The 27,115-nt window shown below is 38.4% G+C and overlaps 1 protein-coding gene across 4 annotated transcripts in view; it reads left to right on the forward strand.

The window, feature by feature from the left end:
* LOC110833660 (uncharacterized) overlaps positions 1–27,115 on the forward strand; it is a 410,934-nt gene that overhangs the window by 13,861 nt on the left and 369,958 nt on the right. The window contains exon 1 of one of the 4 annotated variants that reach the window (XM_022071976.2): positions 11,869–12,206. The exons of the other annotated variants lie outside the window; for them this stretch is intronic. Within the exon in view, the coding sequence (XP_021927668.2) occupies positions 12,146–12,206 (61 nt within the window). The 5' untranslated portion in view covers positions 11,869–12,145. Of the gene's footprint in view, positions 1–11,868; positions 12,207–27,115 lie in introns of those variants that run through there. 4 annotated transcript variants of the gene reach the window in all.

A 27,115-nucleotide genomic window follows, 5' to 3' on the forward strand; every position in this document is an offset into this window, starting at 1 on the left:
AAAAACTTTAATTGATGCTGGTCAGTTGCGTAACCTAATATTTATTCTGTACAAGTTTTTGCGTCCACTAATAGGAACTCGATATGGGGGCAGACCTACTTCCAGTTTCGCCAATTTTTATTACGGGAAATCAAGTTTTCTTTAATAATAACGTGTAATTTTCGTACGTATGGCCACACTCTGGAACATTCACGTTGGCAGTTGTTTCGTGTGCGTCTAAAGTATGTTTCGTTTTTTGAAGGATAAATGTAAATTATAAGTGTCTGAAAAGAATCTGGTCATGAAATAATGTTGAAGTGGGAACCGGGGAATTTAAATAATGTAACTGAAGGAAAGAAATGCATACACAATTTTGGTCTGAAAACAGCATTGAAGATGACTATTTGGAATATATGACGTAGGGAGTGATAACATTAAGATACATGTCAGGGAACTAAGCTGTGGAAATGACAGTTGGATCGAGGTGATTCGTGATCGTGTACAATGGCCAACTTTTGGCGTTGGCTACGTTGAACCATCGGTTTCTGCTACGAGACAGTCACATTTACATTGATATTTTGAAATTGGAGGTAGTATGTTTCTCCGAAATGTTGGTATCTTCCTTCAAGTCCATACGGTGTCAGAACCTAGAAGACCAATACCGACAGTAATGTTTACATTACTTAATTTACATTGAATAAAATTAACGCTCAACATGTATACAATTTCATGCACACAAATTAGACAGATGTAGAAATATCAAGACACTCTCATCGTATTTAACATACATATTTATTCTTACTTAATATATCTAATATTAAAACGAGGCGAGTGGGAAGTTAGAGTCAGGCTTATATAACAAAGTGTTCGTCCATAATTCAAATTTATGTAAACGGTAAAATCATGAAGGAAGCATGGACCAGGAACTTTCCGGGATGTAGGCACTTTCTTCATCACCAGCAACAGAAACTCAGCAGAGCACTGAAAACTGTAGCCACTTTAAGTATTGTTTCGGTTAACCTTCGTGAGATGAATCACGCGCTGAATCAATAATAGAGGAACAGTTTGTCTTGGAATTTTCTCGAATTGTAACGTGTCTGACGAGAATTCGAGACGTACAATATTCAAATTCCGACAAGAGGTTCTCTAATCAGACTAGTCTGCCTTGGCTTTTCTGATCCGTCTGCCACACCGGGCTTTATCATCAATCATAATCAAAATATTTCTTCTTCTGCGATTTGTATCGTCTTCCGAGCAGGCCGGTTTACCGGTAACGCTGTAGATTGAATTTAAGGGGTATCCAGTTCGAATCTCAGCCGGGTTACAGGATATGTGACTGAGGTGTCTCTTGGTTTTACTCAGCCCAAATGTATGCTGGGACAGTACTTACAAACAGCCCCATCACCTCCTTCCACAACCCTTATATTATCACCCTTATCTGCAGAATTAATGTTTTGATGTATAAAGTGAATGTTTCTTTACCATTCGACACTATGAACTCATCAGTTGAGTCAACGTCTTTAAATACTAGAATAAAACAAACGATTTTGTGCTCCTCCTTCATACCACTCCATTTAGATTAATTGTCTGAAAAAGACACCGTATCAAATGAAGAGGTTAGGAATTGTCCGTAATCATTAAAAGGAGTCGGAAGGGATATGGAACAATCAGATACTGTCTTTGTAAAGTACCGTAATGAAATTTACTCGGTTTGTTTTAGGGAACAATAATAGAAACTACGGAACGTCAAATTACGATTGTAGAACGACCTATAAATCGAACATTAAATGTTCTGAATACAAATTAGGGATTTTTATTTTCATTGATTCGAGAAATATAAATTAAATTGAACTTACACTAATGTGGGTTTTCTAATACGTACATTAAATGAGGGAAAAATCAGAATATGATATCGTGGCAAGTCTGTTACATGTTTGTATGTTTGATGTAATTAGCCTTTGTACATGAGTAGAGTGTAGTATTTGATGTTTGTCTGTAAAAGTACACATTTAATTTACAGAATATAGATAGTACAAAATGTTTATTATCAAAGCTAATTCTTTTTTAATTTTTCCTGGATACAGACAAGTATTTTTATATCAAATTTGCATTCACAGTTCGATATAAAATTAATTAATTAATTAATTCGAATCAAAACTTGATTTTCGTCGAAGATTCCTAGTAGTCATGAGAAATTTTGTCACGAAAGTAAGCCATTAAAGAGACCTCGTACATTCGTCTAATATTGTTTCTTTTTCGTGATTTGTTCTGGGAACCTTTTAATCTTTAATCTGATGAAATAGTTGAAGCACAATTACGTTACTTTCCCCTACAATGTGTTGACTTACTGGGTTACATCTTGGCTATTTATCAGGTTATTTGGTGTCAAACGAGCTTATTATGTATGGTGAACTATGAAGGACGGAAAATCAAATAATCTTGATCAGACTTAAGGTACCATTTGCCTGGATGAACTGACGAAAACGTCAGTGTTTATAGCACTATTACAGGATGAAGATGGAACCAGGGACCTCCCAAATATGAAGCAGTAGCTGTGATAATTTAACATCGACCTTTGGCAATGTTTGTAGAAAGATCCTACAGACGGACGGATTGGTGTAAGACAAGCATATATTTTTAATTTAGCTCTCTGATTGGTTTCTTCCTTGAGCGACAGAAGAACCGGTAGATAAAACAGCTACCGCTGTTTTTTTTGTGTCAATAAGGACTTGGCGTACGTATTCGGTTATTATGCTGTGAAGCTAGTACCGTTTTATTCAGGCTGTGCTTGCTTAATGGTCTGTGAACACAAAGAGCTCTTTCAAAAAGAAGTACGTCATGACAGCTGCGACATTAACAAAAACGAGATAAATCTACCTGTCCCTAAATTGAGACTTTGCAGTAATGCGAATGAGAGTAAACTCGCCTCCAGAAGTCTGGCAGCAAAACAATGAAAATAGAAATACGGAGTTCTTACCGTCTTTTCGGCTTGCACTGTTGCAGTTATGTTCGCAACTAAGAGTATAACACACTTTTGCCAATAAGACTGAAGTAACAGATATGATGAGAGGTGAACTACGAGGTAAGGGCTCAGACCATTACTCGACCAACCCTGACTGCGCTCTTCCTGGTTTTGAGTTTCCCTGTGTGATTAAATAGACCCATTGCCCTTGTATTTCAAATTGTTCCCAGAGTACTACTCATGATTCTTTGCGTAGACGGAGGTGAAGGTAAAATTACTGCTGTGCCTAAATATCGTGTTATGAAGGCGCATAATTGACATGGAAGTAATACTCCATGCATCCTGATACTCGGCACTAGATGCATCACGTGGTCAGCGTATGCTCCAGAAGATTTTCCGTAGACGAGAGCCCCTGATATCCGTTGGGAGGGCGGGTGATCTAGTCCGGTGCAGAGAGAAATAAATGACTGTCGCAGCAGGGAGTTGAAAGCTGGTCGTTCAGCCCCGTAGCCAATCACTTTGGTCTTCAGAGCTCATAAAGGGGCAGCTCGGATACCTAACAACAGACAAAGGAACCTCCATACGAACTAACAGAGGGCAAGTGTAGTATTTCAAAGTAGTGGACATATCGTTCTTGAAGATTTCTGTCTTCTGGGTTGTCGCCCTGATGACGGAGGCAGTGTGACCTCTGAAACGTTGGTAAACATCGATAAGACTACACAGCGCAACAACCCAGAAGACAGAAATCTTCATACTCATCGCCCTGATGACGGAGGCAGTATGACCTCCGAAACGTTGGTAAACATCGACCAGACTACACAGCGCAACAACCCAGAAGACAGAAATCTTCATACTCATCGCCCTGATGACGGAGGCAGTATGACCTCTGAAACGTTGGTAAACATCCACCATACTACACAGCGCAACAACCCAGAAGACAGAAATCATCATACTCATCGCCCTGATGACGGAGGCAGTACGACCTCTGAAACGTTGGTTAACATCGACCAGACTACACAGCGCAACAACCCAGAAGACAGAAATCTTCATACTCAACGCCCTGATGACGGAGGCAGTATGACCTCTGAAACGTTGGCTAACATCGACCAGACTACACAGCGCAACAACCCAGAAGACAGAAATCTTCTTCATACTCACCGCTGTGAAAACCTCTAATCTTACACATTGTTCTTGTTGGTCTTTTGCGGCGTTATAAAAATGAAATGACAAGATTTATAGGCCTAAACAACTGTGGCTATAATTAGTGCGAGGACTAAGCGGACACGAATATTTTATTTATTTGTTTGATTCGTCGGTTCCTGCACAATTTAACTGCTGTGTCAACCGAATAGTTTTAGCGTTCAGTGATGCCAGAGAATCATTATATGCGCTGAAGAGAGCTGTACATGTCCCGTGCGGAAGACACGGAGTTTCATCTCCCATGGAAACTTAGGGAGTATACGTACAGTCTGTCTAATCTTACTCTCAGAATGTGTACGGGCCAGTTTTATGATAGCTGTGAATGGGATAGGTTGTGAAAATACTATTCACCATAAATACATAGGTTCGTATATTCCGCCGATAATAAATGCATTAAAAGACAAAAATGCGTACAGCGAAATAAGATAGGTATTGGCCACTAATGTTTAGTAACACGTTTGTGGTAGTTATACGTGGTATTACATCAGAATCTCATAGAAATTAGTCAAACGGTTAATGTTTTCAAACATCTGTAATTATGATGCACTGAATTTCCTTTCGATACCTATGTCAAGGCACCAATGTCTTGAAGATTTCTGTCTCCTGGGTTGTTGCGCTGTGTGGTATGGTCGATGTATACCAACGTTTCAGAGGTCATACTGCATCCGTCATACTACACAGCGCAACAACCCAGAAGACGGAAATCTTCATACTCACCGCTGTGAAAACCTTAAATCTTACACCAATGTCTTGTTTTCCGCCATTGTTCTTAGACAGACCAAATTCTTGCCTTGATCAATGGCAAGCATAAGATAGCAGGACAACATTATCATGTATTTGTATGTAGAGGCTGGGAAAACACGAAAATATTTAAATTATTATAGCCATTATACCGTCCGAGGTAATGTTGCCGTAGGATTTCTGAAACTAAATTACCGGACTTTTTTGCTTACTTTGATTTCTTAAAGCATCGTTGTGTATGTGGTAAATCGGCGAAGAACTGATGTATTAATATTTTGGAACTGCTCATTATTTATCTGAATGTATCAAAAATTTACCCTGATTAGTATTAAGTGAGAGTGAATCTTGTCTTATTGCAAGGGAATTGCCACGGATCTTCAGCATCTAATTCATGAAACATTTTATTTCAAGCAAAGGTCGACCTGTTACATTTATTTAGACATAGACGAATAGGGCAGAGCTAACAAATAGTCTGTCGGTTTATAAAAGCCTGAAGGTAATATGTAAAGTTTTCCAGTATTAAGTATAAATTGCTGTCGGTTTATTTTTGTTTCGTTATTCTGGTTTTAATATTTTGTCACTCTTAATCATTAAATTCTGTTTTAAGTTACTTGTTTTATTCTGTGGCTTCAGTTATGCAGTTTCAGGGTTTTCGGTTCAATGTTTTTTGTTTTATATTTTTGGTTTCAAGAATATTAATTTTTCAGTTTATTTTTTCAGAATTCAGGTTTCAGTACTTTTGTTACACTTTTTGATTTTAGGTTGTCTGTTTTGGGGTCAGGGTTATCCTTCAGAATTTTTGGTTCAGATTCTTGGTTTTACACTTTTGGTTTCTTTTCTGGTTTCGTCGATTCCAATTCTTTGTTTTTCAGTTTATTTGCTTACAGAGTGTTACATCCCAGAAGGCAGTCGTATTGAAACTGTATGTTTTTAATATAAACTTTAGCCAAAATCTGTCCAATAAGAGTGCAAGTACGGACGGTCGATTTCGGCAGAGCACGTACTGTAAAGATATTGAGCAGTATTGTTGGAGAGTTACTACCGAGATTCCATCAGGTGTCGGCATCAATCATTGTCTCCTTATCGCGCGGCGGATGGACACTGTCGGTTCCTTGTGGCTGCTCTGACCATTGATCCTGGGAACATTGTCCGCAGGCTGTCACCATGCCCCGGTATATTGAGCTGAAACAAAAGAGAAGCTATGATGTACCCACCCGGTGTAACGGCACGTCGACTCGAAACACGGAACTGTGTTTAGAAGCAACGACGTATTCATCAGCTACTTCTCGACGAAATGTCTCCGGTTCAAGTACCAGCCGGGAAATCTCCTAATCTAACGAGATTTTCGTGGTTATTCTCAGTTTCCACAAGTTACTGCCGTAGTACTGGGCCACAATAAATTCCAGTTTACATCACTGAACCACACGTGCAGCGTGTCACCATCTGACCTTTAGTTACAGCTTGACTAGTCATTCCTCACCAAATGTTGCCAATCACGCAACAAAAAAGTTCAAAATTGCCCTTAATTTTTGAATGCTTCGTACACATCGACGTATCTGGGTGAATCCCCATTATTTGTATTCTTCGCCGTTTGTTGTCAGGATGGTGAAATCGACTTTATCCGGGGAGCATTTAACGCACACAACGAAATAAGTAATGCATACTAACAAAAATTTGTTTCAAAAATCTAGCCACAGGTAGCAGTTAATACAAAAATAGTCGCAAGAAAATTTGCGTGTGAAGGACTCAGCAAGATTCAGAAGACTCGGGATAAGATCCAATACGTTTGTAGTCAGTTTGAGGTCACGTACATTTCATCGTCATGTCAGAGTCACGTCAATATCAGTCCAAAGGTCTGCAGGATAGAGACCTTTTAATTTTTCAATGGTATTCGAAAGTCAATTTTTCAAAGACATATATCTCCCGATCCGTAGGAATCTGAGAGACAATACTCATGTCAGTTTGAGGTCTCGAATATGTCAGCGGCATGTCAGAGCCACCTCAATATCAGTCTAAAGGTTTGCAGGATAGAGACCTTTTAATTTTTCAATGGTATTCGAAAGTCACTTTTTCAAAGGCATATATCTCCCGATCCGTAGGAATCTGAGAGACAATACTCATGTCAGTTTGAGGTCTCGAATATATCAGCGGCATGTCAGAGCCACGACAATATCAGTCCTAGTGTTTCCCAAGTAGAGACATTTAAAATTTTCAACGTCACTCAAAACTTATTTTTTCAAACGCACGTATCTGTCGAACTGCAGTAAACCGAATGAACATATTCATATCATTTGGAAGTCATTGATGGGACAACGTCACCTCATGATCTCGACAATATCAGTCCTAGGTTTCGAGTTATATAGGACTTTAATTTATCCAAGCTCACCACAAGATTTATTTCTCACGCTTATATTTAACTAACTATATTAATGTGTGGGACCGTACTCATATTATTTTGAAGGAACTTATACATTAATGTCATACCTAAGACGGGTTAACACTCCAAATGTTGGGGCTTACTGAGTTAGGTTTTTAAAAGCAAGGAGTATTGTAAAGTGATTTCGAACTATTTTTTCTCACTAACATCGATAAATAGCGATGTTTGGTACTCAGTTATTCATCTCTGACTTTTTAAACTGAGGTGAAAGTAAGAACAAAGCCAAGAGTCGAGGCTGTGCATTGTTCTCCGTCATGCTTAAATTATTCATTGTTCATCCTCCGACGGCCGTTCTAACTTAATTGAATTAACTAAAGCTCTGTAAATTAGTCTCTCAGACAAACGAAATATGATAAATTATATCAGCGATTAATTTCTTAATAGTTTATTACTTTTATAAAGTAAGGAGTGTCTCAGAAGCTCTTTTACTAGTATTTATAAAGGTAAATATTTTGTAAGTGTGACAGAGAAATTTACGGCTGTGGACTTGTGTGGTTTGTCACGGTACTTTCATATTACTTACGCTTTAGCCAATTACTTGCGTAACAAGAATCATGCCGGTTTTAGTAGTGCAGTGCGTTTATTGTTTAACTTTATTTTCTAACGCAGTCGTAATGAAGCATTAAAACAGGCTTATCCGGTGAACTTTCGTGATGTTGTTATGTCAAATAAGTTGACTATTTCCCAACTCGTTAATAAGCTGCGTCACTCTTCGAAGAATTTCTGCGAATATGTTGAAACTGATTGTGTTGTGTATACAACAGGATGAGAACAAGAAGATGGATTGTGTGGGGTTGCGCCATTTAGTTTGGTAGAAGTTTGCCGACGTTTCAGAGGTCCTTGTTACCTCCAGATCAGTCTACTCCAGACAAAGCAAAGCTTTAATTGAAATTAAAGTAATAGGTCTATACGGATACTGTCAAAAGCTCTAAATGTGCCAGAAAAGAATGTGATCCTTTTGAATTTACAGATGATTTTAGCAAACAGTCCTGATTCGTATTAATAACGTAAACCAGTTTTGCGCGCTCACTGAAATTACAAAGGCGTTTGTGGGAAGACACTATGTGATATGGAAATCTTTTACAGTTGTACTCCACAATGAACAAAATCAAACTATGAACCACGTTTATACTTCTGCATTTAACTACACTTGTCTTGAAAATGTTTGAGAGAGAAGTGGCGACCATAACTGGTGTGCTACAAAAGAGACAGCCACGTGGTAAACCTCCGTAGTCGTGCCACAGCTCAAGCGGTTTGTCGTCGGTCTTCTTACGGCAGAGGCCGGTTTCCACAGACAGGTCAGTTCATGTGGGATTTGTGGTAGACAAAGGCCCGTTTCACACATACACGGCGACCGTCCAAACGGTTCCGTTTACACGGTCAAAGGTCGAAGATTATACCAGAGCTTTCACACGCACCGGTGCCGTCTATACGGTAACGGTCTACCGTGGTCGCCGTGGCTTCCCACTACAAATCCCGGCGCCGTGACCGTCCTAACGGTGCACCACCAGGTAGTTGGGTAAACAGTTGAATGGCTTCCTTCACACGTGCCGTGTGTGATGCCCGGTTCCGTGACTTATGTACCAACCTTGTGAAGTAATAATCAGTGAATGTGAATTTATATCACGCAATATGACAAATGTACATGTTAACATTGATCATCTAATTTCTTTAATTGAAGCGAGGCCAGTATTTTGGGACAAAACAAATGTTTTGTACAAAGACAGAAAGGACACGATAAATGCTTGGAGGAAAGTTTTCCTAGAACTGAAAAGTGATTTTGAGGAGCTGGGAGACAAAGAAAAAAATAACTTTGGTAAGTTTTATTCTTTATTTTATTGTTGTTTGAATTGAAATGTAATGAAAAAGTTCTATTACACAATTGTTGCAATTTTTTTCTAATTGTGTTGACCAATGTTAAAACTAAACTTTCTACAATTAAATATAGGTATAGCTATAAAGATATGATTAACATTAATGAAATTAAATCTTTGAAAGCTGCCATTTCAGAGATCCAACAGGTGTTAAGAAGTAGTCAGCTAAAAGATTTCTCACATTGTTTGCTGATATTCCCCCGCGAAATAGTTCTTCACCACGTATTTTATCAAGTCCTGTGATTGTTAATGTATCCTCTGCCTCGTAGCCGTCTCTCTCCCGAACAAATTTGTATAAAACAACACAAGCCTTGAGAATATCTACAACAAAATCAGGTTGCAAGTTTATAGCTCGATGAAAGATCCTCCATTTATTACTTAATATTCCAAACGAGCATTCTATGTACCTTCGGGCTCTACAGAGACGATAACTGAGAACGTTTTGTTTTACTGTCAAGTTATGTTGGCAACAAACAACAGAATAACCGGCTCCGGGTATGATCAGTTGTGTGTGAAATGTTCACCGTTCCGTGTAAACGGTGCCGTTTGGGCGGTCGCCGTGTATGTGTGAAACGGGTCAAAGTGTTACTGGAACGGCGGCAAACGTCTACCAGACTACAATGCGCAACAGCCCTTAAGACGGCCATCTTCATATGCACTTGTGCTTAAGTGAAAATAATTGTATGAACTGTAAACGAAAGAACTACTGTGATGTTCATTAATATTTTAAAAGTCGACTGTAAGATAGTGTTTACGTCTTTAACGAGTGGTTAATCGATTAATTTCTTTAATCGACTCATTATTTAATCTTCGTAAGCCTTTCGTAATCCGTAACGCCAAGGGAAATGGGAAATGCATACAAAATGCCAATCTTGATTACGTACAGGGACAACTTTATGTAAAGCACATCCTCATATCCGTGTACATCAATCCTGAGATCACAACATTCACATTGGTGTTGCGTTGTCTTTTTAAATCTCTGTATTTAAAGTAGTACCCTCCATCAAATTCGACTTAAAATTGTGTTTCTTTAGATGTATAAGTCATGATACAATGACGTCTTTTCGGGCTATTAGCCGTGTCAAAATGACGTTGTAATCGAATATTTCGGTCACTGTCTCTGCCCTGATGATGCGAGCAGAGACCATCTCCTAAACATCGCATAACAACGCCATGATCATATGGTTTATGGCAGGAGAAGACTTCATTGCATTTACTGGCCATGCAATCTTCGAATCCTACAAAGTCGTGCTTCACTGTTTATAAGCCGAACTGTCTCTGAACTCCATAGCCTGAACAGAAATCAAAACAGTCACATTCATACTCGTCGCCTTGAGAATCTTATTTCGACACATATCGTTTTAGCAAGGAAACTGTGAATCAGAGGACGCCAACAGATGTTTTAAACCGATATATATCGTTTTAGCATTGTCTTACTAAACTGCAGAACCTTTTATATTTTTACTCATCAGTTTGAATTATTTTAGTTTGTAACTATTATATCTCGATCTTAAATCCATCTTGCATACACATTAATTATCTATTAAGGGAGGAATTTTACATGAACTGGATACAACATTACAAGATTATCCCTACAGTATACTTCACTGGCTGTGGCCATACAATTTAAGTACCGCTCTGAGACCTCCAAACCTGTAAAAGACGAATTACCGACTGACACGACTGGCTCTTTGTTGGAAGTACTAATGGTTCGGTAGATCTCCTGTCCAATCTGTAAAGGGTTCTATCCCCGCGGGTGAAGCCTTCCGAGTGTTCTGTTTGGTGCAGAGGTTAGGGATGCGTGTTCTTGACCTCCTTTCCCTTTCTGATGGCTTAACGACGTTTTGTCAAATTATTTTGTTACGGAAAAAGAAGGCTATTAACAACAGTAATGAATTTAAAGCATGTTAAAGAATCGTGGTCTGTGTTAGGTTTCTGATCCAAAGTTTTTTCATGATTGTTATATTTATTGTCGTTATCATAATTTCATCGACTTGCTGGTAATGAAACTCAAAAATCCAACATGAATGACCATGAACGAGCTTCCTCCGTCAGCCATTCTTCCATTCGGTTTTCATATCTACATTTGCTCTGGAGATGGAGGCGATACATTTTTCTGAATCGTTATTAACCACTCACAAGACAACACGGCGTTCCAGTCTGTAAGACTATAGTCGACATCTTTACCGCCGTGAGAACCTTAAATCTCAGATCGATAATAACTTTCTTCTATCTTCTTTTCGATATTTTTCGCCCAAAGAAATTGTGTATGATTTTTCTTGCCTCCCAGTTTGATCCGCATGTTCGGCCAATCGTAACCCCAATGATATAAATAATTCTGATCCCTGCATGTTCCACCTCCTGGGTTAAAATATGTTCGTCTCATTTTGTACAACTCTAACAACAATTCACATTTCGTGGATATTGCCAACAAATAAACCCTTTAAACGATAAGAAAATATCCAGCGGTTATTAAAATCAAGTCTCTCCCACGAAATTAATTTGGGCTCAGGAGAAAGGGTCGTCAATCAAAAAAAATGCAATTAATGTAATTATGAACATAACGCATGAAAGATAGTGAGAGTGTGAGTCGACCAATGAGGAGCGGGCGCTCGGTGACGTCACGGTTGCTGTCTGCCAGGCGGCCTGTGAGATTAGACCACCAGAAGGCTTCGGGCCGAGCTACGTGTTGGTTGGTATTAGTGAAGTGAAGTGTGGTTATGTGCGCTTACAGAGTTCCGTTAAAGACTCATGCTTTTCCGTGTTTGTGATTTTGTTTTATTTTTTGTAGGATGTTACTGAAGTTCTTTTATATAGTGGGCCGGTTTTAGTTTGACACATTCTGGTTTTAATTTGTAAGCTACGAACTGTCATTGCTTTTATAACAGTAAATGGGCGGGAAAACAGAGAACATTTAACAACTGGACAGACATAAGCATCCCACTGTCACCAATGTGGACTGCGGAATTATGGATGATCTTGCTTCTCTCAGCTGTCGGACTTCGGACTCCAGGTAAGCCATAATGTTCCATTAATGTCACGTGGTCGTTCATTTCGACGCTTGCCGGCGAAAGTTACGTTACACTTCAGGAGCAGTGCAGAGGAGAAGAATTAGCATTTTATTGTGTGTTTATGTTGGGATAATAAAAGAATAACAGAGTATGAAACATCCACGGCATTGTGGTCCTCACACTCCTATGCATAAAAAAGAGGATTGTTGACCATCACAGGAGAATGAATATGCTTTAATATTCTTTGAACAATTTAAATTCTTGAAAAACCTTAGCTATGTTATATGCACAGTAGTTTATGAATTAATATTTAATTAACATTTTTGTAAGCACTGATTTGATTCTTTGCACAGAAATATGAAATAAGGAAGTGGTTTTACTTTGGTTCCAGAATTTGTTGTTTTCTGCAACTGTTTTTAAGTTTATTTTAACGCGATGCTATTGTTCAGTGAGAAAATTTAGCGCGAAAAGTATGTTGATATGTTCACGAAATGTTCAATTTTTTTGTTACTAATAATTAATTCCAAAACCGCAGTAAATGAAGGTAAAACGAACCACTGCTATTGTCTTTGCTATAATCAGAATGCTTTAAGCCAGTTCACCCAGAATATCAGTTTTACGTATTGCATTAAGAAGCAGTCAGTTATAATTTAATACGCTTACAGTTTTACGAAAAATTCACAACCTTTGGCTGAGTTTTCGAAGAACTTTGTCATCGTGTGATATTAATTTACTTGATCTGCTTGAAGTCTGGCAGTTAATACGATGCTACAGATTACCATTATGTGATAACCACTTTCTTCGAGGATCATAATCTGGGCACCTCAGCAACTTTTTAGGATGCTTAGCGTCCTTCTGGAAGCGACGTATTTGATAACACTTAGAAGAGTATTTGAATAATGACACCACTATGAAAACGTTTTCGAGTGCTGCTGTACCCGAACGTACAGCACTGCATAGCGTTCTTCCCATCGCTGAAGAAGAATGTGACTGCTGTGCATACGCCATGTTTTATATCAACTGACTCCATTTTAAAATTATTGATTGATTTTTCTTTATGTGTTGGTTTATTTAAGGATGCGTTCTCAAATTCAAAAGTAGCATAGAGTCGGTATATTATTACGAATGATATGGAAGTGGTCGTGGTATATTTAAGGCTAAATATCAGTATTTGCTTGGACAAACTCAGGAAAACCACGAAATGTGTTAGGATAGCCGTCCTTTTGACAGAAATTCGAAAGTGGTACCTCACGAATGCGAACCAGGGTCTTCATATCCGGTACATAAAGCATTAATTCCGCACGATTACAATGGCGGTGATGAGATTATGAAGTGCGAATTAAATTACTGAATTGGCGAAGTAGAACTAAATTTACGACGGTCCTCAGTGTGGATGTTTGGCCCTAGGCCAAAACTTTGGAGCTCCGAATATGAATCGGGTTTGGCACACGCTATAGTACTCTACCGACGAGCTTTTTCTTCGTTTCTATATTAGTGATGACTTTATTTTTACTCGCTCAAGGTCATTATCAAGACAAAATTTAGTAGGATTTGAGGTTCTCACGGCGGTGCGAACAAAGATGGCTGTCTTCTGGGTCATAGCGCCGTTAATTTTTTTTATCAGGTTACAAACCTTTCGGAGGTCCTTTGCTGCCTCCTTTATCAGGATTGTGAGTAACGTTTAGCAGAGTGCATGAGCTGCAACTCAGAAGACAGCCATCTTTACGTGGAATTAGATTGGTAATTCACCTTTTAAACTCTTTACAGTTTGCAGTTGATTATTTTTACTGTGTATTTTGTTTCACGTACGTAAATGAAGAGATAAATTACTTCAGTAGTTAATTTAATGTTGTTAAATAAAGAATTTTCCTATTCCGGCCATGGTATTCGTTTTTACGTACAAAACGGAAGCAAAAGAAAGTTGGTTTTTGTCACATTTTTGCTTAGAAGTTCTATACAAACGGAAGCTTTGATTCAGTTCACCGTTTTTATAAAATTCCTTTCTTGATGTTCCTTAACGGTTCACAGGGAAATACAAAATTTATGTGTTCTGCGTCGGGCAAGTAATATTCTACAATTTTTCACTCGTCAATAACTGGGAAAGCAGCGTATTGGTATTCATGAAGTGTTTTCTGTTGATAATTTCGTTGAGTTTATATTACAAAACTGAAATTTTTCAGAGGAGAGCCTAATGCAGGGAACTTGTTTTTATAAATGCAATTATGGGCCTAATGGTGTGAAGAACGCCTCGTGATATAGACAAGCTACGATTAGGGTACATCATTCAGACTTTGAAGCTGTGGCTAGTAACTTGTACAACGCCACGTCTGAGTTAGTCACTTCTATAAGGCGCGGGGTGAGGGAGATTTCTACTGCTGGAAATCCACGAATAGTTAGCTTTAGTGAAGTGCCGAGAGATTGTGGGACATATTTAACTGATCTTATCGAATACCAAATAAGTCCAGAGCAAAGAGGTCAGTACTTATCTGCAAGACCTATCGTGTGTAGTATCATGGAAAGGGTTGAAGTTTGTTTTCAGTTTCCTCGCATTTATATATTTTAAAGAGAACGTTTCACACTGTTGAAAGTAAATGTCGTCTTCAGCGTGACCCATGTAGAAGTTTAAAACTTGGTACAGTTTTAGAATAAATATAAAAAATATAAAAAAAATATTCCTTGATTTAGGTCGTTTACAGGTAGGCCTGCAACTGAAAAGTAAAGCCATAGCTTTTTGGTGGGCGTAAATATATTTTTCAATAACTGATTTTTGTTGTGTATATGATGAACCTACCAGGTCCATTACGATAAGATCACGTTTTGAATAGCTCTGTAACTGTATGTCGTTAGTAGTAACTTGTGAAGTTAATTCTTGTGTAAATTGAAAGCTGTTGAAATATAGTTTCATGATAAACTATTTTCAGCTATCTTTGAAGAAATGTTGCTTTAATTTTGTTAGTAACCTGGTGAGGATAGATAGCTAGCTAGCTAGCTAGCGTTACCAGGGCAATGCTTTTACAAGAGCACTCTCCTTGACACTCCAGTACCAAACCGCGGAGCTACATTAACATGCCGTGTCTGGGAGCGGTTCGTGGTTTTACTCAGTCCCTCCAGGCTACTAACCTAAGTACATTACAGCTTCCCAATTTACACTCGGTGATAATGTTCTATTTGCATAAGCCCCGTAGCAAAATTGAGGTACTGGAATCAAATAGGTCTAATCGATATTGTGGGATCTGAGACAACCATCTGGTTGTTCCAAACACGACCTTTCGCTTTCGTAATGGGACACTGGAAGCGGAAAGACAGGAAGATATTTCTTCATTTATTTAAAGATTGATTACCGACGGTGTGTGTTAGATCTTGGGCTTTCAGCCTTGGGTGGCCGGATTTTCATGTGGTGAATGAATATGAACGTCAAATGAAGTGTTTTTAGCATATTTAAGATGCTATTCCGTAATTTTCTCGTATGATACTTCGTAGTGGTGTAGTACTGAGTACGTCGGTAACGATAACTCTGTTGGAGAGTGGTTAGCACTGCTTTGAATTTGGATGTCCCGGATTCAGAACTCGGTGGTTGCCCTTGGAAATTCAGGAAAATGTTTTGGTAGTACCTTGAAATAGTCCATGACATCTTTCTTTTTCCCTCCTACTATATCACCTACGTAACATATCAAACTTTCATTAACGCTACATAACGTGTTGAGTTGATTAGACTAATACGTAGACAACAACAGTAGGCCTGATATTTATTCCCCACAACCAGTTAATGTTGCATCTGTTGGTGAATTTTGCGATCTTATTCCAAGCTAGCAGTGAAATAAGTAAGCAATAAATATTTAATTCTTCCTTCTTTCCGCCGTGTTTCTTCTTGATATTGCTTCTATTTTCAAAAATTCTTTTTATGTCTACATTTCACCTATTATCCCTCAAACCTTTTCCCTGGTGGTTTGGACAAATCGCGTCTCAGCACACTGTAGAACTATACCTACGTGTTGTGTTTTTCTGGTTCAAAATACACAGCAAAGGGGAAAATTCGCAGAAAATATGTTAACCCTTTGAAGCACGAAACTCAACTAAACAGTATTTAAAAATTCAGTTCATACCTCAAAGAGAACACAGCACTTCCCCATTACAGAGCTCATCTGGTTAATGATGTTTAGGAAAATAACTGTTTATTATGAAAATCGTACGAAACATATTAATGCATTGAGTGGAAAAATCCAGTTATTGAGCATTAAAGCAGGCGGTACGTATGGGTACCACTGTCATTTAAAGGTCTTAGCACATAGGTCTTTAGCTGTTACCGGACTGTAGCTATTAATCAGTTCTTTAGTTTATTTTCTTACGCTGTATCAACTTCGTAGAACATCTGTCAGATTTGAAACGTCTGAAAGCCTGAGAAAGGAAGATGCCCTTGCGTTTTGAAGGAAAAATTATTTCTCGAGAAACTGAGCATAGCCACAAAATATCAGTTTCATAGGTATTAGCTCTTTCGAGATTCGAACTAGATACACCCACTAAGGCAGACACCTGATTAATTAAACGCTCGACGTTTTGTATTTATCATTGTGAAAGAAGAAAGGTAATCTTCTTCTTCTTCTTCTTCTTCTTCTTCTATGGCTCTCCGGTCGGTATTCGGTCCATGGCCTCCAAAATTCTCCTCTTCCACTCGGTCCTATCCTCCGCTGCCTTCTTCCAATTTATAATCCTCAGGAGCAGTGTGGCATCCGTTTGAACTGCATCCTCCCATCTGTTCCTGGGTCTTACAACTGGTCTTCTTCCTCCAACACTTTCTTTGAATACCATCTTTGGAATTCGGATGTCGTCCATCCGAATCAAGTGACCTGCCCATTTTAGTCTCTTGATTTTTATAAATTGTGACAATAGTATGTCTTAAAATAATTTATAGATTTCCTGATTAGTTTTTATCCTCCATTCAGAAGAAAGGTAATCGATGATGTATAACACACGTTGTTTTAACTTCATGGATAGGAACCCTTGAGGAGATACAATAATTCAGATTGTCAAATTTCCGACCATTTTTTTACGAGTGTTCATTACCGTGTTCACAAAAGTTTACCACCGAACACAGCGAGTATTCTTAGCTTCTTGAATCGAGTCGACACTTTGACACCTTATTTCTGTTACCCGTGTGTCATCTTCCGTTCTGTTTTTCCGACCGAAATCTTATTTGAATCTGAGTATTGTTAAAGTCTGTTTTACAAGAATAAAAACCACATCGTGTAGGTCGCTCCGAACTTTACACAATTGTAATTATTAATGTTTGTCATTTCTGTCGTTAGGCTTGGAAAATCCTTCTGAAGACAGATTGTAAGATTTCTTGTGTTTAGATTCGTGTCATTACAGGAAAATATACTAAATGCCTGACAAACATCCGTGCCCAGTGTGATTCGAACCCGCGACACAAATATTTGAGAGCCGTAGAGCATTTAGCTATCTTTAACAACATTGTTGTTATTATTATTATTATTATTATTATTATTATTATTATTATTTAGTGTTCTGTCTGGCGACAGGTCCGTATCAACAGGATCCTTCCATCCTTCTCTCGGACTGGGACCTGTTCATATACGTTCTTGGCAGATGATCCAGAAGTGGTTTGCCATTGCCTTCTTCTGTGTGTGAATGGAGTAATTGTTGGGATGCCACAGAGAAACCGGGGAAGCCCCCGGAGGAAAACTCCGTGTTGCATAGACCACGGCCTTGCCCAACACAAGTTATAAATTAGGGCACCGCCGGGAATCGAACCCGAGACTCCAGGATTACAAGGCCAGCGTTGTAACATTCTTATACAGAAACATAATTTTATGAAGACCCAATTACGAATATGAAACGTAAACGTATTTGGTAATAGGCCATCATGTTTGTTCCATTGTAATTGTTTCCCTTTTCAGTCAGTACAGGTGACCCGTTATTTACACGGGGTTGATTCCCTGCTCTTTGCCACGTATGTTGAAAGTGCGTAAAACGGGAAACGTATAACATGACCGTCAATTTCCTTAATTTGTAGACAACGGAGACAAATTAGTGAGGTGAGTCAGTGAAACTACGCCCGCGGCAGTGTCTCCGTGGCCGCGAATAGAATACTGACACTCGTGATACTGAAATAAAACCGCGGATATACGAGAGACTCGAAGAGAGAAAACATTTATTATGAGAATCACCTGTATTTAATGTATTGTACGGAGACGGATAAAACCGAGTCAAGATACTATATCAATGCAATGAGTTGCTCTACAGATATCAAAACAAGATTTAATCAACTTAACGATCGAAGGTCGCGTTTCCACGGGTGTCGCATGTTTGCCAGTGTTCTGTGACATCTTCGTTTCAGGGGCCATATACAACCCTGCCAATTAGTACATTCTCTTGTCATACACCTGACGTCACAAACAAAAGTAATGGCTCACCTGCGAAAATTATTGAGAGCTTACACACATGCTACTCCACGTTACATATGAAGGTTCAGCATCGATAAACAGGATCGATTTTATCCTGTTTAGAGATGCTTTAGTCAAGTTCACGTTACCAAAAGAAATTTCCCTAATATGCATTTTAATATTACTCTTAAATCTTCCATCTTCCACGCAGCCATTTTTTATATTAGTTACGTTTCTTGACTGAATGTCCTGACAGTGGAGTTTCGTTTTGCCATCCGATGTCTCTCCTCTGCCAGTCGTAATAGCTTTGATTTAACTTGACTCACTTCACTGTGATAAGAAGAATATAAGTGTTATGAAGGTCCAGGGTAGGTTCTTTTCTCCGTTCTTCCTCTTAATTGTTATCACATAAGATTATAGCTATTTAATGTCTTGAAATAACTTTGTCTTTTCCCCACAGAATCAGGGATGTGAGCACGTAGTGCGTTTTAGACGTGCCCGAGTTCTTTGCTTTCAACACCGCTTATGAACATCTTTGTCAAAAATCATTAGCAAATTTTGCTTTACATGTGGCGTTGGTGAAATATTATATTCCGTATTAACTAAAGAGATCGTGTAGCATGGAATAAAATGTAAGGCGTGATGGCAGGTGGTCGGTCAGTCGGAAAGGACTTTCACGGAAGCGATCACATTCGAATTTAGAACCGAGGAAAACCAGTTTCCTGTTTCAGCCTCAGTGACTTGCATTAAGAATGCGTTTCGGAAAAGTAGATGTTCAGCTAACCTGCACTCTAAATATTACGGATTAGCCTCTGAATTTAAGTAAACACATAAAATAAAATTACCGTCAACACACCCTTGTTTTTATTAAATGTTAATTACTACACTACGTTGTCCGGCTTATATGGTCATCTTCAGGTGCATTTCTTAGTGCAGGCTAAGTAATGTGTACTCAGTGCAACGCGTGGTGGTTTAAACCTACTCTGTGGATCAAAGATGTTGGCGTTTCTTAACAGAAGATAAAATTATGAAATTGGATTTTAAATCTGCATGAAACTGTTATATTTATGTTGGAAGTAGCCGATGAGTTAATTTCTGACCTTGCAGTGTTTGATGAGGTCATAGGTTATTTTGGTCTAATTCTGCGTGGACGTGTTTCGACAATGATTTCAATATACAGAATAGGTCTGCGTTCAGAGATCCACTAGTCGACCACCAGAAGATATTTGGACCTAGGAAGGATTAAATCAGTGGGGAATTTAGAATATGACATAAGGAGGAGTTGCGTGAATTGTACAGGTCGACTAGCACAGTAAGGATGGTGAAATAAAGGAGGATCTGATGGGCTGGACATATAGCACGCATGGGGGGGAGATAAGGTATGCATACAGAATTCGGGTGCGAAATCCTGGAAAAGGACCACTAGGCAGACCATGAAGGAGATAGAAGGATAATATTAAGATGGATCTTAGGGAGGTGCGCTTTGAGGATGGAAAATGGATGACGTTGGCTCAGGATCGTGCCCGGTGGTGGGCTTTGGTGTTGTTTCTGTTGGACCTGCGGGTACTGCTACCGGAGTTAATAGTCGATCACAATTTATTAAATCTATCCAAAGTAATATAAATTGAAATATAGATGTTTGCCATTATTGAAGAACATTGTAACGTAGTTACTTCTGCCCCCCCCCCCCTTTCCGGAGGGTGCTACAACTCAGAAGGCGGCCATCTTCGGCATACCTACATTACTTCTCAAGACACACCCATATTTTTATTGTTATTATTGCCATCTTCTTACATATGCACTAAGGTTTTCTTCCGTATATCCGTCTCTTTCCATTGTTTTCACTTTTCTCGTCCCTTTCTCTGCGTGGTTCATGTGGGACTTCTGGATGCTACTAAATAATCTAGAACACATGACTAGCTGATAGCAGCAACCAAGTGACTGCTTTACTTAAATATAACAATTTTTTCCCACAAAATAGGCAGTATACATAAAACTAGTTCCACACGGAACTATTAGTTAACAGAAGTAGAAAGTTCAACACCGTAACCGCGAAAGTCCGTCGGTGGTAATTTACGTTTTCAGACATATTTTAATATTATAAGATTTCCTCACTTAAACTCTGTAATTTTTTTTGTTTCTTTACGAACGAGATATATAAATAGAATTAAACATTGGCGTAAGAAGCACGACATGGGGATATATGGGGGGCTTCGAAGTAAAACTCCACGCATTTTCTTCCGTGAATTTAGTGCACACTCCGGGACACCCATTTGTACATAAATCGATCACACACTTCTACTCCATTCCACGTAACCTTTCCTCAACCCTTAAAACCAATCCGCCCAGCACTCACAGCACGTGCCAGTAGAAACAAACCACCTACCCTGTCAAGGAAGAAGTTGTAAAACCCTTAATTGCCTTGTCTTGCCTTAAGACAGCAAATAACCACAGTTACTCCTGCATTTTTGTTGTCATTGTAATTGTTAATTTGTTATTGGGTCTAATGTTTATGTAATAATACATTTATAGAAACGGATTCTATAGTTGTTTGCTTTCATATTTACCAGGAATGTTCCACTTGAAATGAAAAAGCAAATATACGTTGTGCCTTTGTTCTTTTTTAAGTTATGTTTTTGCTTTGATCTCACGTTCTCTTGTTGGCCTACGTAGCGTATCTTTCTTCGTAAAAATTCACGAATTTGAATATAGCTTTCACTTATGATACAAATTATTTGCATAGCGTAGGGACAAAATAAATAAATTCAAGTTAGCAATTCGTGCCGCAGGGGGCGGTCGTATCGTTGGTGAGTGTTGCCCACATTTTTTTACATATATTATATTTATATATACCATTACAGACTTCAAACGCTGTTTTATGTAAGCTCTCGTTTGATTTTGCACACTAATTCACAGAGATTTACTATACCAGCAACACAAAGATCTTCTGATTTTCATTCGTTACAATATGTAGGCTGTTCATTACTCGAACACAGGACTATGTGACTAAACCACAAGCATGACTGAATTGTACCTGTATAACAGAACTTTGAAGCTGCTTGTAGATGATGCGCTTTGTTGTGGTGATCAGAACCTCGCCATACGTATCCTCCAAAATTAATTTTCAAAATAGGCCCATCCTTGTTAGGTTGTGAGGTCTGAAATTATCCACGTAGATCTGACGTTACGATTTTAGTAATTACATTATGATCCTGAGCGTATATCTCCCATTGTTCTACCGTAAGTTTCTTTTTTTTTTTAGTTTTATGTTTCACATACTTTATGTACTTGGAAGTATGGTGCATTTATAATTTCTTAGTATCAGATGGTACCGCCACGGTGGTCTAGCTGTTAGAACGCTGGCCTTGTAATCCTGGGGTTTCGGGTTCGATTCCCGGCGGTGCCCGAATTTATAACTTGTGTTGGGCAAGGCCGTGGTCTAGGCAACACGGAGTTTTCCTCCGGGGGCTTCCCCGGTTTCTCCGTGGCATCCCAACAATTACTCCATTCACACACAGGAGAAGGCAATGGCAAACCACTTCTGGATCATCTGCCAAGAACGTATATGAATAGGTCCCAGTCCGAGAAAAGGAGGGAAGGATCCTGTTCATATGGACCTATCGTCAGACAGAACACTAAATAATATAGTATCAGATGTAGGTCCAGTGGTTGAATGAGTTAAGTCCTATGACAGGTTGGTAATGAATGACTAATTTCAGTTTATAGCTTGTTTGTTCTCTGCCTTCCTTGCCGATGCTAATGATTATGTAACGACAGATGAGGTGAGATAATGGAATAATTGTTTACGGTGAATTTGAAGCTGCTGAGACGTTAGTGGTTGTGACAGATTTAAAGTTGGGCATATGGGTACTGCATGAAATGACTGAGTAAAACAATATGCTAAGAATAATGGATTATTATGATTAATACGTTAAGATGTATTCGGTTCGAATTCTGGCTGGAGATGAGCAGGTTAGGAATCAAACCATGACAATATTTTAACGCGTTGTTGCTGAGTTAATAGACCACTTATGTTACTCGACACTGAATCAACAGCGTCTGATATTGGCAAAAAAATAATCATGTTTGAAGAAATAGGAAAATGAGTATGAATATGTACTGCTTATTTTAGTTACTACTACAAATCCTAGTGTAAAAACCACGGAACTGCCACGAGATTTCGTAAGAATTACGATAACAGTGTTGGTTTTCTTAGTTACAACACCGTGTTGAGTAGTAGATTTCTAACATTTTGAATTAACATACTGTCTCCGTCTGTAGCCCTGAAGATGGATAAATGTACGTTCTGAGTTCCTCCAATAAAATTTCTGGTCCCATCTCAAAATAGACCTCGGTTAATTTTTCCCAAGTTTCCCTAAAGTTTTGCCATTCACATTGTTCTCATCATAAAATATGCTACATAACTTGTGCAGTTGATTTAGTTTCATAAAGTAATCGAATGCATAACCAATAGGTACACGGTGTCTTGATGTCCCTTCGCACAGCAGCATCAAGTGACCATCGTGTCTGAGCGCGTTGTGTTGCAGTCGGCAGGCTTGGCTGCTCGTGTATTTGTTCTGTTATGCATATTTATTACTTAAATTGCTAGATGCATTGATTTTGAAGCTTAGCTGAACAACCGCTAATTTTTCTTTTTCTCCGGTGCATGATTCCAGGCATCGTTCTCCCTCACGTGTAAGTGTGGCCAATAGTGAATGATCTTCCTCTTTTAGGCTACTCTGAAGATGAAGCAGCAACTATGGACCGAGGTTTTGATAATAGCTGGATAGGTCTGTCGCACATTTTATGGGCCGTTGCAGACTAATGTGTAGTGTTTCTGATCTGGTGAGTGGAGAAGAAACACTGCACCATCGCCATTTTGTCCGCGGGTCTTATATGCGGTGTCGTGGGATTGAACCGGAGAATATGCGTTGAGAATCCGATGTGTGACTATTATGTCTGAAGCATATAACGAATGAAAAGACTCTAATATAAAATTAAATCAATATTCTTATTTAGTGTTTAATTAAAACATATTAAACATCATGAACGTCAGGAAATGTTTATAATAAAATACTTCCTCGTGTTATTGAAGCTCGTATTTTGGATTTAATTGCACCATGAAACGTTCAGCTTGTATTAAAGGGTTTTACGTTTGTTTTTCCTTTTAATATTAAGGACATTGAACATCGCTTGTAGCTTTTCGTTCTTCTCTTTTGTGTTAATTAACCTTAAGATTCCGCACTTCCACTTGTTGCATAATTTATGTTATTTCATTAGTACAACGGCCCATATTTTTGTCCTAGGTTTTCTTGTGCTGACTGTGTGAGAGTGGCAAGGGCTGTTTCTCTGCCTTGCTTCAACCCTAGTTCGAATCTGAACCTGAAGATTGTCTTTTGTGTCTGAAGTATTTCCTGAATTTTCTCAGTTCCTCCGGGCAAATAGTTGTATTATACCGTGAAACGGACGGGAACGCGTCCTTTACAGTTCAACATTTGCGTTGCCGAAGCGTTGAGAAATAAATAAAAGTGAAATGTATTTATTTAAAAAGCTCTGCAACAATTTTTCATTCTCTACAACTGTTACATTTGGTAATGGTTAGACTCTGCTAGTTGAACCAGATTTAAGCTGTCTTGTTGAAATATTGGCGGTGTAGCTATGAACAAATGGTTTATAGCCGGTAAGCCTGTTTCAAATTTTGATAAAATAAATTTGCGAAACTTGCTAAAATTTTAAAGGAATAACAAGGTAATATTTGATACCCAAATAGTCTGGGGTACAGAAGAATTATAAATAACCAGGTTCCTTAATCAAAAAACTGATAATCGCCTGAATTGGAAGAAAAGTCATTTGAATCTCATAAGTGTACTTAATTTCGTTTCACATTTCCTGCAATATTGAGGTGTTCGTTACAATTACTTAAATCATTGTAATTACTTTCAATCGAACACATTTCCCCACACTATTCGACTAATTTCGTGGCGTTAAAAGTGGTCGCTTTCTAACAGGTTTCCCCACCAAAACTTTGTACATTTGTGGTCCCACCCAACTTTGCTGTACGTCTAGCTCATCAAGACGTAGTTAATTTGACTATCTGAAAATCAAAGGTGTCCTATACCAGTTACAAAGTTTTGTTTTGTAACCCTTTTCACTTGTTCTAGAGGACATTTTACGGACTCCCCCCCCCCCCCCCCCCAAATTACCTGACCCGGAAACAGAAATACGCCTGTATATGACAACTTAAAATAAGCTACTTTTGTTTTCATTGCACAGTTTAATCATAAAAGAAAACTAGGTTGGAAAAAAGAATAATTTCGGAATCAGAAGATTGTGTGTTGCAGCTACGTTGTCTTTAGCGTATTTTCGTCACTTACACTCGGCCATAACGAATGAAGATGCTATGGCATATGTCCATTTAGCCAGTGGTTAATTTTTGTGACAGTGACAAATAGAAATACATTGCTTTGAACCTGGTCACAATGCTTGGGGCAGTTATGAACACACTATTTTTAGTAGAACTGATAGCATCAGCAGCATAATAGCTGCTTTTAACGATTTATTCAATTACAAGCGTTTTAAATTAATCTTTTTGAGTATATAACCTTCACGGGACACTGCTTTTGTGTTTTGGGAGCTGCGTCACAGACAAACACTTTTACATGTTTGATGTCATAGAAGCCTTACAACAATGAAACTTTTCTACGAGTTTGTGCTTGCATTTTTCTAACGCTTCGCTTGTGTTTAGGATAGCCTGAGAATTGTTTAATGTCTCAACTAACCAGTTTCCAGTGAATGGACTTAGATGTCGGTGTTGGTTGACTGCGCCATGGATTTGATCGACTCTGCTAACTGAGAGAGAAGGAGAGGTGGAGGAATAAACGACAAGCAGGGACAGTGAAGAGATGATATCTTTAGTTGCTGTCCGATACCTGCCATATGAACATTGCTTCATTTACACGTTGATGCCTGAGAGGCATAAATGAAGTGCCACATGTCATCTTCATTTGTCTCTGAAGATAGAAGTGACACATTCCTTTGAAATTCTGACTATCCACAAGACCACACTGTGTCACAACCTCGAAGACCATAATACATATCTTTTGTTTTGCATGCAGCATTGCTAAATGATTGTAATAATCTGGGTACGTAAATCCAAATATCTCCAGATTAAATTACGGATACCAATAGTATAAAGAGATTTTCGCGTCATTTTGTGAGAAAGTGTTCCATTTGAGGCCACTTGTTCTTGGTACGTTTTAATCTTACCATCGTGGCGGATATGCAGATTTTATAGTTGGAAGTAGCAATAGCATCTAATATACCTCACTAATAGAAAAGAGTGCACTTTGTGCTAGAAATTCCAGAAAGGGAACAGTTTCTTTGCTTATAAAGAATATTCCAAGTCTGAAACAACAATTTTATGGTAAGAAAAAGGCTGAGATGCTTGTAATAAAAAAATTAAGAAGAACCAGGGTATGTGTTGTCTGTTCGTGAGTGCTATTTAATCATGGATAACGGAATAGTCTTCGGAATTTACGTAAATATAAAAAACATCAACTTACATATGTTTGTGACATTTATTCCCAATAATTATATTCTCACATATAATATTAGCAACCTTTATTAATTTCTTGTTAGTTCAAAATACAATACAATTGTTTCGCTGTACACAAAATTTCAGGTTGGTGTTTGAAAGAAGTATTCTCTGAGACTATATGCGCTGTTTGCAGTATAGATTTTGAAGTAATCGTCAGATTTTGTCGAAAATCAACAGAATTATTACGATACTAGTGATAAGATGTAATTTAATTTTTCTTTATTTTATACTTAAAATTAAAATGTCCATAGTTCGGCCGTCTTTATATCGTCACGGATTAAACCCTGTTTAAAGCAATAAACACTTCAATTATCATCGATTTAATGGGAAATTCATACATAGAAACAACAAATGTTCATGTAAATTACAGGTGCAGAAACACATGCATTTACTATAAAATGCATCGATTTGACGCAACTTTTAGACCGGGCCTTTTCCCATTGTGTGGAGTGTGAAAAATTCAAAATCAAATGAAGATTAATGGTTATGAACTGTCATTGCTTGATAAGTAGAAATAATAAATTTATGTTATGTGGCATCGCCGTGTATCGTGTTTCTGCTGACCAGTAATTCTATTGACTGTTTGGGCTTACAGCTTTAACACGGATACCGCCGAAGGAGACTTGTGACGTCAGCCGTCGATCTTTTACAGGGGCTACAGAGAAATAAAGGGCATTTAAGCGTTTTAATGAGTTTTCCTCAGTCACGTTACCTCGCGGCCGCTGAACACTTCGCTACGTTTCTTACAGCAGTGGAACTAAAAATGGCTGCGTAACGGTGTTCTGTAATTCATCTAGACCGTCTTCTGAGGTATTTTATCTTTGAAATTTGGGTTGCAAAGTACCCTCTATTTACCGCAATATGTATATTTATTTACTTTGAAATGTGAACCTCATAAGTCAATAATTAATTT

The sequence above is a fragment of the Zootermopsis nevadensis genome, unplaced genomic scaffold (genome assembly GCF_977971745.1).
Source record: "Zootermopsis nevadensis isolate Lab colony 2312 unplaced genomic scaffold, Znev_1.0 Znev_ptg000025l, whole genome shotgun sequence".
Classification (NCBI taxonomy): Eukaryota; Metazoa; Arthropoda; class Insecta; order Blattodea; family Termopsidae; genus Zootermopsis; species Zootermopsis nevadensis.